Raw genomic sequence first — 12,994 nt, 5'->3', positions numbered from 1 at the left:
TATTACAGGTTCTTCCCACCTCCTCCTCTGTCGCCTGAAAATACTCCTAGTCCAGACTGTTTTTCGAACAATACTTTTCCTTCACCAACTACGACGGTACCGCCATCGGAAAGATTCATACCACCACCACCACTATCACCGTCACCAACCGAAACTTTTGCTCCCAAAAATACAACTGAAAGATATGATAAAATCCAGAGATATCAAGGATATTCGTCATCGCCGAATATATCCACGGATAGGTTTTATAATAACGATCACAGGTGAGTGTTATTGTTTTAATATTTTTATAAAGCGAATATATTAAGTTTGAATATTTTTGATATTTCTTCCTCATTGTTACAGATATAAAGACCGATATAATCATAATTACACGGATAGATATCAACAGAATAACCAACAAATTTATACAAACGATAAGTATGTAAATACGGACGGAAGGTTCAATGGCGATAGGTATATTCCACCAAATGCCCATATGCCAGTTGAGAGGTATGTTCCTCAACCACAAGAACCGTATTTCTCATCTTACCAAACTTACGGATACAAACAATTCAATTCCAGCGATCCATATATGCGTAGAGATCTTGCTTTCCATTACCGCTTACCAATACCTTATAGTAATAATTACCAGAGAATCAGATTCGGAGCTGGAACTCCCAGCAGGTTCAAATGTTGTCAGTATCAAGAAGGATATCAGATATGTAAGTCGAGTCCAGGATCTAGTTCCAGCAGTTCTGTAACCAGTCAAGGGAACCAAAAAGAAGTACCATGTGTCAATAGCAGTCTTCAAGAAATTCAGTGCCAAAACTTTCACGGAAAGGAATATTTTCAACAGGAGAAGGGTATACAGTGCGGAAATGCGCAGTGCGAGAATCGCGTTAAAAACACGAAAGGACAATGTCGACATAGTATATGTGTTAGTCCTTCGGTTGAATATGTCGGAGCTTCCGGGGGAAGGCACGTTTGTGCTACGCCACCTCCTAGAAGTGGTGTTACTCCAGAGACTGTTGTGTGCAATGAAGCTTGTTTTCCCAGAAGATCGCAAAGTACATTTACTGTTACTGTTTGGTAAGTAATTGTTTATATAATATTCGCCACATCTTTTTATGTGAAACATTCTAAACAAATTGCAAGTGTAGTATTAGTATTAAAATAAATATAAAGAAAGGCATTGACAAAATAACGATTTGTACGATGATTTGTACATTTTAGTAATATTTAAAACATCATTATTATTAAAGCTTCTTTTAATTTGAACCATGTATTTAGTTCGATCCTATTTCCTATCATCATTTCTGCTTTATCAATTAATTTTTCTTGGATGCATTCCAATACATAATTGTTAATGTCTTGATCATTATAGACCGAATTTATCACATCTATTAATACAGTTTTATATTTTCAAATTTTAGTTTAAATAATTCCCAATTAAGGGTTTTTGGATTAGCCGTTGCCATTTTATCGTAACCTGAACTATCTATCAAATTTAAATTATCAAATGTATTTAACAACGTATTAAAATCGTTCATATGATTGATTAAAAACAAATTAATAACTTATCTCTTCCTTACTCGGAATCGATAAGGAAAGATAATAAAAGGAATAAAAATAGGAACTTGGCACAATTACAAATATTTCAAGTCCTGTCCCTCGTAGAGCTCGTGGATTTAGTCGTGAGGTACTGAAGTACTTAGTTTGAACTTTTATCGCACTTTCCGTAAAACTCGCGACCGCACTATCCTACTGACTGCGCCAAATATAATTTTCGGTAATCAAAAATTTATTTAATACAAAAATCTTTTATTATTGAATGGTTACAATATTTCATACAATTTTATTAAAACGACCTTCTAGAATTTTCTCCATGAAATTCGCAGTACGTTTTTATGATAAATACTGTAGTGCGATAAATATGAAATTCGTTTAATGTTAAGACATGATTGAAATCAGAGGTTCAAAGTAGGCCCGGCAGCAATGGAATTATGTCTTATTGAGGGAGGAGTAGTGGGGATTTGTGGAGATTTGAACAGTCGAAAACCAATCTAGTACCAAAACTCGCCGATTATCGACTTTCCTTAAACCCTCCAAAGATACTATACATCGCAATTTAAAATCTATAAAAGTTGTTGAATAGTGCCACACGATTTAACCAAAGCGAAACCTCGAATAGAGTTCCTTGCCCTCGTTATATTAGTTGCAACCTTAACATCGAAAATCGGTGGTTGGACGAAGGAAAATTACCGGAACCCGTCGTATTCGATCGGAAAATTTTGATTGTTTGGTCTGGTAGAATTATGAAAGTTTAGTGTACTTCGAGATGATTCCAAATGATCGAACTATCAACACCGAGGTATATAGTAGAAAGCCGAGGTGAATACAATGCTAAACTATGGTATAGAACTTCTGCTATATCCAGCATTTAGTCCGGGCCTTGTACTGTCAGCTTAGTATTTATTCAGATCAATGGCGAAAGCCTTGCGTGGGATAAAAAGGAGATACAATAAAAATACAGTGCGGCAACGTTTTTCTTTTTCATGCCTTTTGGTACCACAATATAAAACAAGTGCTGATCCAGTGCAAAAAATTATTGAGATTTTATGAGAATAGGTGCATTGAAAATTATCTGCAGGCGTATAATGTTGAGTATCCTGGACCGAAAATTATTTAGAACATTTTAGAACAAAAAAATAGGACGGATAAAACACGAAATTCTTGGTCATGTAGATAGGAAAAACGGTCTTGAAATATTTATTATTACTCTGGCTTCAATTCACATCCGACCAGTACTAACAGCAAATGTTTTCGTACAAAGTTGTAATTACATATAAAAATTATAAGTCTGGTTCGTTATAGACGTCTGCCGAAGCATTTATCCAGAGTACCTCGAACGGATCAGTCCCTTGAATATTGATTTTACAAATCCTTCGCGCTTATACATTCAATATAAAAAAGTTTTAATAATTTTTTTTAAATATGAATTGTGACTTTTTTAATCAAAATAGAATATTAAAATCAAAAATACATACATTCATTTCAAGTGAGTCTTTTATGTTTAAAAAGAATTTCAGGTGTTTAACAACCACGTCGAATTTGGCAAATCCGAATTATGATGTTACCAAACAGCATACTAAAAGTGATTTGATAGAAGCATCGCAGACTTCCAAACACTAGCCATTCACTTTTTTTTTCTCAATGCACAATCGTGCAGGTACCAATGCTGTGGTTTATATCTGTTCAACCACAGTATTCTTTCAGGGAAAACTCAAGTTTACACATGATTTGGAAAAGGGTTAGAATTAAGAGCACATGGGAAATCACAAAGAAAACTCACGGATTTCAAGGGATTCTTACAAGCACACACATAGTTTATTTATGAAACAGAATCGTCAAAGAACTATAACTAAATATTGATGTGGAATTTGCTAGTTATTTTCAGTCTGTTTGTGATAGTTTGTGAATATCTGTGATAGTTCAGAGACAATAATAAATTATGAAAATATAAATTAACTACCTATAAAAATAGAAGATGAAGATGCGTTCAGAAAACCCCACTTATTGCAAGACGAAACTTGTATTCACGCAGTTCATTTTGAGTAAGTGTTTGAGAAATATTTGAGACATTAAAGTGCCTACCTCAAAATTCACATAAAAACTGTGTATACATTTTTATGTAATGGTTTAGTGACTTGCTTAGCATTATAAGGTAATTATACACTTAGACGGTCACCTGGTTGTTTGGCTCTAGAAAATCGAAAAATGGATGGATTTTAATGATCTTGGTCTCCAAATGTTCCATTTTACGGCGGATTTATAGAAAAAAATTAGTAGAAATAGCTGGAATGAAAATTTCTCATAGTTTTACTGTTTTAAATCGTAAAAAAAACGGTTTTGCAAAATAATCCTTTACAAAAAATTATCTCATTATCAGATAAAGTTCTTATATTTTTTTTGTATTCTACATAAATTAATAAACAATTTAAAAAAAATCCAAAAAGAATGATTTTTTCAGTTTTTATAGCTTAAAATGAAATCGATGAAAAACAATCAATTTTCGTGAATAGTTTCGTACTATTTTCTTCAATCTTAATAGTTTTTTGACTATTAAAAATCGAAAAATAGATAAATTTTATAATTTTGGTTTCAAAAAGTTCCATTTTACGACGAATTTATGAAAAACACGGGGGTAGTGGCTGAATTTCCGTTTTTTAATAGTTTTAAACCTTAAATAGTGGAAAAACTTTTTTTTCAAAATATTCATTTTTTTATGTAAATTGCGAAAAAAAATATACGAACTTGATTCCACGACGATTCCACAGTTACGACGGATTATATGTAGAAAGTCATTTTTTTTGTATTTAAAGTCATGAAACTGTAAAAAATATTTATTTTTTTCAATTTTCGTATTTTTTTTATAAATCCGCCGTAAAATGAAACATTTTGAGACCAAGATCATTAAAATCCATCCATTTTTCGATTTTCTAGAGCCAACCTAACCTAACCTAACCTAACCTAACCAAAAAACCAGGTGACCGCGAAAGTGTATAATTACCATAATTTTTGTAAAGGATTATTTTGCAAAATCGTTTTTTTTTACGATTTAAAACAGTAAAACTATGATAAATTTTCATTCCAGCTATTTCTACCAATTTTTTTTATAAATCCGCCGTAAAATGGAACATTTTGAGACCAAGATCATTAAAATCCATCCATTTTTCGATTTTCTAGATCCAAAAAACCAGGTGACCGTGAAAGTGTATAATTACCCATTATCATTGGAGTTTTATAATAAAATCTTTTACTAGATCAAAAGATATTTATTTATTTATACAAAATTGAATTCGTTTCCTATCTTATCTTTTATATTCTACGCCTATGTACATAATAATTTCAGATGTTCAATTTGTAGCCAAGCCTATTTCTTTCTTTATCTTTTATACAGATTCACTGCACCTGTCTCAAGTCACACTTTTATGTACATTGTTGTGTCATCAATTAGTAGTGTCAGTGTCCGCGTATGAAAGTGAGAAAACCTTGTGAATGGACTCCGGCGTAATTGTCAATTATTTTTAAATCCGTACTTATTGTTGAATGTTGAAAGTGAATTAAACCATATGGATACGGACGATGGGAACTTTTCAATGGAACCTCTGTGAGTAATTATATATCTTATTGTTAACCGAATCGAAACGGTTTTAGGTTATGTTATTCACAAAACAAAAACAAATACATTTTTGTATATTATTTTATCATTATAATTTAAATTCTTTTATTAATGGCTTATCTGAAGATATTTAGGGTAAATAAATCAAAAATTCTCTCATTCTCAATTCTCTAGTCGATAATTATTATGTTCACATGATTTTCATTAGTTGTTTAATGGCTACATTCTCAAGTGTGCTTGATTTGGTTGCTAGGTAACATAATCCTGAAAAACACGGGCGTACCTCATTTTATATTACAGGATAGATACGTGAAAAAACACCAAACTAATATAATCGTGTTTTTAAAAAAGTAATCCTATTCAAAGCAATACAAAATCGATAGTTAATCAACCATTTTAATATCTAACCCAGATAGGTCGAACATGTTTGTAAAATTTTCATTAGTCGCCGAATTATTTTCGCATATTTGAAATAGCCCCAGGTATAAATGAATAAACGTTACCTGTAAATTTCCAATTAATATTCATTTTGCTTATATGTCTTCATATGAGGAATGCTTTTATGGGGGATAGGATATCGAAATTTGAAATTGCATTTTTTGTATCTGTTGATTTGAAAATTCATTATAATCCATTAAAATAATTTTAGTATAGTTGTATAGTGTTTGATAGGTTCAACCTGCCGACCTTGACAAATTCTCGGAGGTGATAACCAACACCACTACAATAAATTAGTAGTTTGCGGTGTATGAAAAATCAAAGATTGATTGTAATTTAAATAAATTACATGATAAGGAAATAATGTATATAAATACATATACAGGATATTCCGGGAGGGAGTACGAATTTTTGTACGACCACTCATTTCTGAGTTGTTGGTTTTTAAAGTTACAAAATCAGAACTTATATTTAAGTATATTTTCTTAATTATCCATTAGAACATTATGAATTTTTAATGGTTTGACGGAATAAATGATTCTGAAGGCCAAGGGCGGCTCATGCCCACTGGTTAACAATCCGTAACTTTTACAGGGACAACCCGGTAAAGATTGCAAAAATAAATTGGCATTATAGCTCGGGTCCAGACTTTCCCATACAGGGACTTTACTAGTTTAGCGCCGTCTGTCATAAACCTGGCATGTTCTGATCTCATGCAGTGATTTTCTGTTGTTGATCTTTGATTTTACTTTGTTTTTATGATGCCAAGTTAGAGTGAATAATGTGTACTATGAAGATGTATTTTGAAAACAATTAACAAAGATGACGATATGTGAATGTCTATTAAAGACAAACCTCGTTACGGACTCCCTTGGACATTCCGATTCGACGAAAATGTTTACCAAACCCTTTATTTGGAAGGGTTAATAATAGTATTCGTCAAAAAGACTATTTGTCGCAATAAGGGAGCTGGTTTTTTAACCATAACAATGTAACTACACATACAGCCATTCCTCTTCAGCAATTTTTGGCTTGCCTGGGCCCGAGTCACTTTATTTATCAGTTTTTCTAAATATTAATTAAATGTTATTAATGGTGTCTTCACCTTCCTTCAAACCTTTATGGATAACATAGTTTTGTTCTGCAATCAGTTTAATATTTATTTAAGCTTTTTGAATAATGGAAACGTAACTAATACGTTGTTCAATACCATGGCTTGGCTAACTGTATATCTAGCTATCAGAATTTGAACTTTCCATATCTCAGAAATAAATAATTTGATATTTTCGGTTGAGCAACTGGTAATTTTCCGAGATTTCCACTTTATCAGTCTTAAGCTTTTCTCGTTCCATTCTAATACTGTCGTGTCGCGAAACAACTGAGAAAATCTTGAGGAAACATTCGACTAATATCATTTGTTATGTTGCTATAAAATTAATGGTTGTGGCGTTGAGGTCTCGAAATGTCATTTATACCAAGGGAACAATCTGTTGTACTAAACTTAATCAACTTGTCCCTTCTCACCCATTTACCGGGCCATTTGTTCTTTATTATATACATTTTCAGTAGCTCAACTTTTTTTATATATCCAGACTCGTCCTTCTTTTTCAAACTTTTTGTTACCTTCTATTATATTTTGGGTGGAAGTGTATAGTAGGTACAAGTTTTTCATACACGATGTAATAAAAATATTTTTACATCAAATCACTACCGGTAATAAATTGTTTTTTCATACTCTACGAAAGCGTTTTTGCTTGACATTGTACGTTATGTATTAATACAAAATAAATGATATAACATATCAGATTAACTTTTCAATTCATTTAATTACATTACATTTTCTCAGTTCCCAGGATTTTTCTAAAATCTTTAAGCACATTTGTACGTTTGTGTATTTTTTAAAAAACTTGGGGGACAAATTTCATAATTTCTCTACGTGATTCATCTCAAAGTATCAAGATCCGTTATTAAATGGAAAGTTATATTTTGACACAACAGGTCCTTTTCCTTTGCGACCGTCACATATATAGAAAAAGGATTACTCTGATTCCGGATATATTCTATATCTAATCCCGCTCAGAAAAATATCCTTCGTATGATTATATTAATCCTCCCATACATTTTTATTTAATCAGACAATATCCATTCAAATCATGATCTGAATATATATTGAGTCATTTGTCTTATCATCCTTCCTTCTCTATGCTGAATCTCAATTAATTGCTTCCATGCAGAGCACCACTTTTTGGTTCTTTCCGTTTTCCGTACGCATTCTTTTATGGTTTATATGTTTTTAAATGTGTATAATCCCATTTTATTAAGATTTCTTATAAAAAATCACTGAAATACTATTTGACAGTTTTATTATAAGTAAGAATGGAAAGTAAAAAAATAGCAAAGAAGATTTATATTCTGTGTAGAGAAATTATTGTCGATCTGATTTTGAACGTAATTGGGAATAGTTTGACGAGCAAGCAAATTCTATAATATTTCCATAATCTCAACATTTACAAATTCAGTTCAACATAAAGACGCAATCAAAAAATTCCAATAAACATAGAGTGGTTGCATTTTTAGCAGAATGCAGTTATAATCTATACGTTTGAAGTTAATAGATTTCAATTTAATGTTTGCAAAGGGATTGGTTTGAATCAAAGATCACTAGCTATAGATTATTAATAAAGTCTTATCATATTGTTAATTTAATTATGTAAGTATTATGTAGTTATTATAATAACCGTAACAAATATGTTGTATTTGGTATAGGTATAAATATTTTATCAAGAGAGACACTCAAATTCACGAGAATTTTTAATAGGGAGGGTTGGAATAGGTTGAAGTTCGGTCGGCGAGGACTCGTTTGCTTCTTTACTACTTTAGGTGCGTGGGTTGTTAGCATTTTTTTGAGATCAGCGAATAGCCAGTAGCCCCCGGGGACCAAATCAGAAATGTACGGTGGATGAGGAAGCGATTCGAAATGTAATTTCGTTCGATTTAACCATCGTTGCCATCGACTTTTTCATTCTAATGAAACAACTCTATATAGTATTTGCTATTGATTGTCTCTACCTTTTGGAGCTGGTCGATGAACAATATTCCATGCGCATCCCAAAATACTGAAGCCATAACCTTACCAGCTGACTATTGGGCCTTTGGACAGTCCACTCAGATGATGACCGTTTTGATACCAGAGTGAAATGAGGATGCATGCTTCATCCGTTGTCACATACCGATGCAAAAAATCTTATTTATCACCTGCAAACATAGCGAAACAATGCTCTTAATCATCAACACTTTGTAGTTTTTGTTGAAAAAGCTTTCTCGTGCCTAAATGTTAATGCATAATTGTAAACACACTGCCTTCTGATATATTCATTACCATCACCATCTTCTGTGTCTGTACGACCACATTTAAATAACAAATAGTTATTTTCGATGGAGCAGAGTGTCGATAACACTTTTGAACCCATTGCCGAGCTTCTACAGTATTTTCGTTCATCAAGAAGCAATGATAAATCAACTTACGAATTTGCTTTGGTTCCATTACTTTAAAAATAACAAAAGTAGCTTCACTGAAGTTGTTGTCACTTGTTTCTAATTAATCGAAATGTCACACATAAACTTCATAAACGTCACATGTACCTATATAACAATAGCAGTGCCATCTGTGTGTTAGTCACACGACTTTTGAGTGACATTATAAGAACGTGATTTAGGATCGACAATCAGTGGATAGATGATCTCTATTTACATGGTAAATTATCCGAAAGGCCTTTAAAAAAACAACCTGGGTAGTCGGTAACAACGTCGCACCTGGTCTAAATAAATATGTGAACCACTATAAGTAGTGTATCAATCGAACCGTCTCCCTAAAATACGTTTGTTAGAATGATATTTTTTCCTCTTTATGTAGATTTGTCACGCTTCGTGCAGGAAGCTTTCATATCAAAATAATTTAATTCAGTATATCATATTTTATCACTCATGTAGACGATGCCGTTGATAACCAAAAAAAAAACAAAATAATGCCTTGTATTAAGCCTTGGGGCACTCCACATTCTATTGGGTTGCAAGAAGACATCGTTGGATCAAACCTTACAAGCTGACTTCTGTTGGTAAAGTATGACTTAAACCATGCGAGAGATGATCCCCTGAAGCCGTAGTACTGCAATTTGTTAATTAAAATATTTTGATTAACACAATCGAAAGCCCTAGAAAAAACACCAGAAGTTATTGCAGTGGAGTGATGGCTGCTTAGGCTAGAGTACACATTATTAAAGAGGGAGAAAATAGCATAAAACTGGTAATAAAAAAATTTAAAACAACAAGCATCATTACGCCCAATCCTTCTACTGAAGAAATTTTATTCAACAACATCCTTTGTAGTATTGTGTAATGTTTCATCCTAAAATGCTAATGTAAAATGGGGCTCAATTCCATATAATATCTTCCTTATTTCCAGTATCTGTGTGAATTTTATTTCCCATCGAACCATTAAGATTTTCAGGAATTTTTTATTTCGCATTGTCAAATTTTATTAGTTTTCGTTTGCCTTTTTGTCGTGTTCTATATTGGACATAAAAATCGTTATGTCCAAACTTCCTCAATTAATTTAAACAGTTAATAATATTAAAAACTAAATACTGAAATTAAATACAAAAACCGAAAAACGAAATAATAAAATGCGTTAAATACAAAAATACCAACCGCGACTCACAAAAATCTAAACCAAATATAAAAAAGCCACGATATTCAAAGTATAGCCCATCGTATTCTATGGTTTTCATACAACATTCAGCTATTTTATTGAGACCTTCTGCTAAGATACATTTTCAACATCTCCTTTGGACTCAAACGGTTACCCACGGAAAAATTTTGCCATGGATCAATATAAATTGTAATCTGACGGTGTAGGCTGTACTAAATTTTGGATGTAGTAGGATTTGGATTCGAAGCTCTCCTGGATATTTCTCCTATAAAACCTCATAACATCGGCTTTAGACTATATACCTAGACATTCATAGCTCGACTATTAGGAATACCTCCTGCTCGAATTCTCTTTGTGAAAGATTCTGGTAATTGTCCTTTGTCTAACCTCTAATTTACCATGTCGGTTATCATTGCAACTTATAATGCGTCTAATAAAACAATCATCTTCCAGCAGGGCAAGGAGCTACCTACACACCTCTATTCGACGATTTTATAGATCTTACCTGATGATTTTAAATGGCAAAGTATGGTATCATTAGAAGATCCAAGGTCCAAGTCCGATAATCGCCGAGTGCTGATAGTACGAACGCTGTGAGATTCTTTCCCTTCAATTTTACATATTTTCCTTGTTACCACAGCTGCTTTAAACTTTTGTTTCCAATAATGTCTTAACAATAAAGAACGAACTACGTCGTCGATAAACAAATAGATAATGTTTAAAAGAAAGTAATGCAATTGCACTTTTCATAGAATTAGATATCACGTTACGATATGTTTCAATTAAAGCGTAGGAATTTTTTACATATACGTAAACTAGTAGAATCGCTACTTTTGTCGTGTGTGTGTCGGTATTTCTTCCAAACTCGCCTCGGTATATCAGTTTTGAGCTCGTATTCGTAGCGAGAATAAATTTTTGTTTGTTCGCGAATCCTAATAACGGCCGTATCTCACAGGATTAACGTTTTTTTTCTCAAATACATTTATTTTTCCGGTTCCGAACGGAAAATTACTTTCTTCTTTATGGAAGATTTGATGAGTCCTAAATAAACAAATTGATATTAACAATTCTGTTGATTATTAACCCGAAATTGTTATCTTTAAAAACAAGCCACGTTTGCTTTTATCTGCGTTACGCGTACATATACTCTTTTCCTTTCCACCTAAAAAAGACTAGGGTGATCGATAAGGTCAATTTTCAGCAAACGGGGTCACGTAATGACTCCTAGGACTGATTAGCTTTTGGATCGTTATGTGAAGAGGATAGTGAATTAGGTCGAAGACATTTCTTGTGATAAACATCCTCGCTCTCCTCTGTTTCCTCAGATTTAGATTACACATACATTTTATTAATAGATCGCTTTATTCAACCCTAATATTGGCACGTTCACTGTTATTTGCCTGTTGAATAACCCTTCTAATGAGATTTCTATTCAACTTTTACTGAAGCTTAATATATATATGATTATCACGTAGGTTTATTTATTAATTGTTCTTATGATATTAACAACGTTCAATTTTCCAGCTAAATTAGTGAAAATTACATTTTCCCCATAACCCGTGAAAAGGCTTTCTGAAATATGACTGGTTACTACAGAAAACATCGCTCAAATATTTGAAATTTTGGTTTTAGTTGAGTAAGTAATGACGCTATTACTCATAGCAATTATTTGTGCATTATGAGGGTAGAACGAGGAGGAGTACTGTTATACTGGTCTTCAACAAAAGCACTCGCACGAGTCGTAGTACCTATTATTCATCTTGAACGCGGGGCAAACAAAACTCAAGTTAGAAATGCGCCCAATGAGCCACACTTTAAATGTCGTTCTCAGCCACCACAGGATTTATAACAGGCTGGAAGAAGATATAACAGATACAAAGTTTTGTTTTTTTAAAATGAGAAACAATCAATTCATAAAAGTCCTAGAACCAAAAAACCTTGACGCAAGCTATATGCAAATAATACAAATAATAACCAAACTGTACCTGAATCCAACTGCTGCTTCTGTCAGAGTCAGACGGGGGTGTGCTCTTTTTCTACTCTTTTACAACGTCTACTCAGAAGAAATCTTCACCAATCGAGAATACGATCCAACATTTAATGTTAAAAGGGAGTATGACTACTTGCGTATATGCGTATAAGTGTTGACTGCTTCATGTATCATTGTTTAGAAACAAGGATTCGAATCAGGAATCCCGTGCATCATTTATGAAGATTAAGAAGCTTCTCTGTAGCCGCAACATGAGCTTGGGATGCTTAAATGCTATATATTCCTAGACTTTTTGTATGGTGTGGGCATACCGTAGGATGCTATGAATATCGAGGACAGATAATGTTCTGAGAAGAATGGAAAAGGACGTACAGATCCTTCATGAAGTGGGCAGAAGAATATCTTGGCTTAGGAACCTGTAAAAATGGAGTTTAACGTCAACTATTTAGGGCCACAGCTTCCAAAGTAAAAAATAACTATGAAAGCATGAAATAAAATCAATACAATTTACAATTATACACCAGACTTCACGCATTTATATGCAAATCAACCCCTTAGGACAAAATGACCGCTAATTTAAGTCATAATGTGACGGCAAAATGGTCAATTCCATCGATTTGTCAATATTATTCCATTGAAAAGGATAAGAACTGTCTTTACCTATGTAATCCATACACTATGTAATAGTTGTAGA

The 12,994-nt window shown here is 32.9% G+C and overlaps 1 protein-coding gene across 3 annotated transcripts in view; it reads left to right on the top strand.

Moving 5' to 3' along the window:
* The window catches only part of LOC130440476 (inactive rhomboid protein 1), a 136,345-nt gene that overhangs the window by 39,294 nt on the left and 84,057 nt on the right, over window positions 1-12,994 (top strand). For all 3 annotated transcript variants that reach the window (XM_056773650.1, XM_056773649.1, XM_056773651.1), the window contains exons 5-6: window positions 9-263; window positions 346-1,071. In XM_056773650.1, coding sequence (XP_056629628.1) covers window positions 9-263; window positions 346-1,071 — 981 coding nt within the window. The remainder of the gene's footprint in view (window positions 1-8; window positions 264-345; window positions 1,072-12,994) is intronic.

The sequence above is a fragment of the Diorhabda sublineata genome, chromosome 2 (genome assembly GCF_026230105.1).
Source record: "Diorhabda sublineata isolate icDioSubl1.1 chromosome 2, icDioSubl1.1, whole genome shotgun sequence".
Lineage (NCBI taxonomy): Eukaryota > Metazoa > Arthropoda > Insecta > Coleoptera > Chrysomelidae > Diorhabda > Diorhabda sublineata.
Note: the sequence above shows the minus strand (reverse complement) of the source record. Positions and strands in the feature narration are given on the sequence as shown.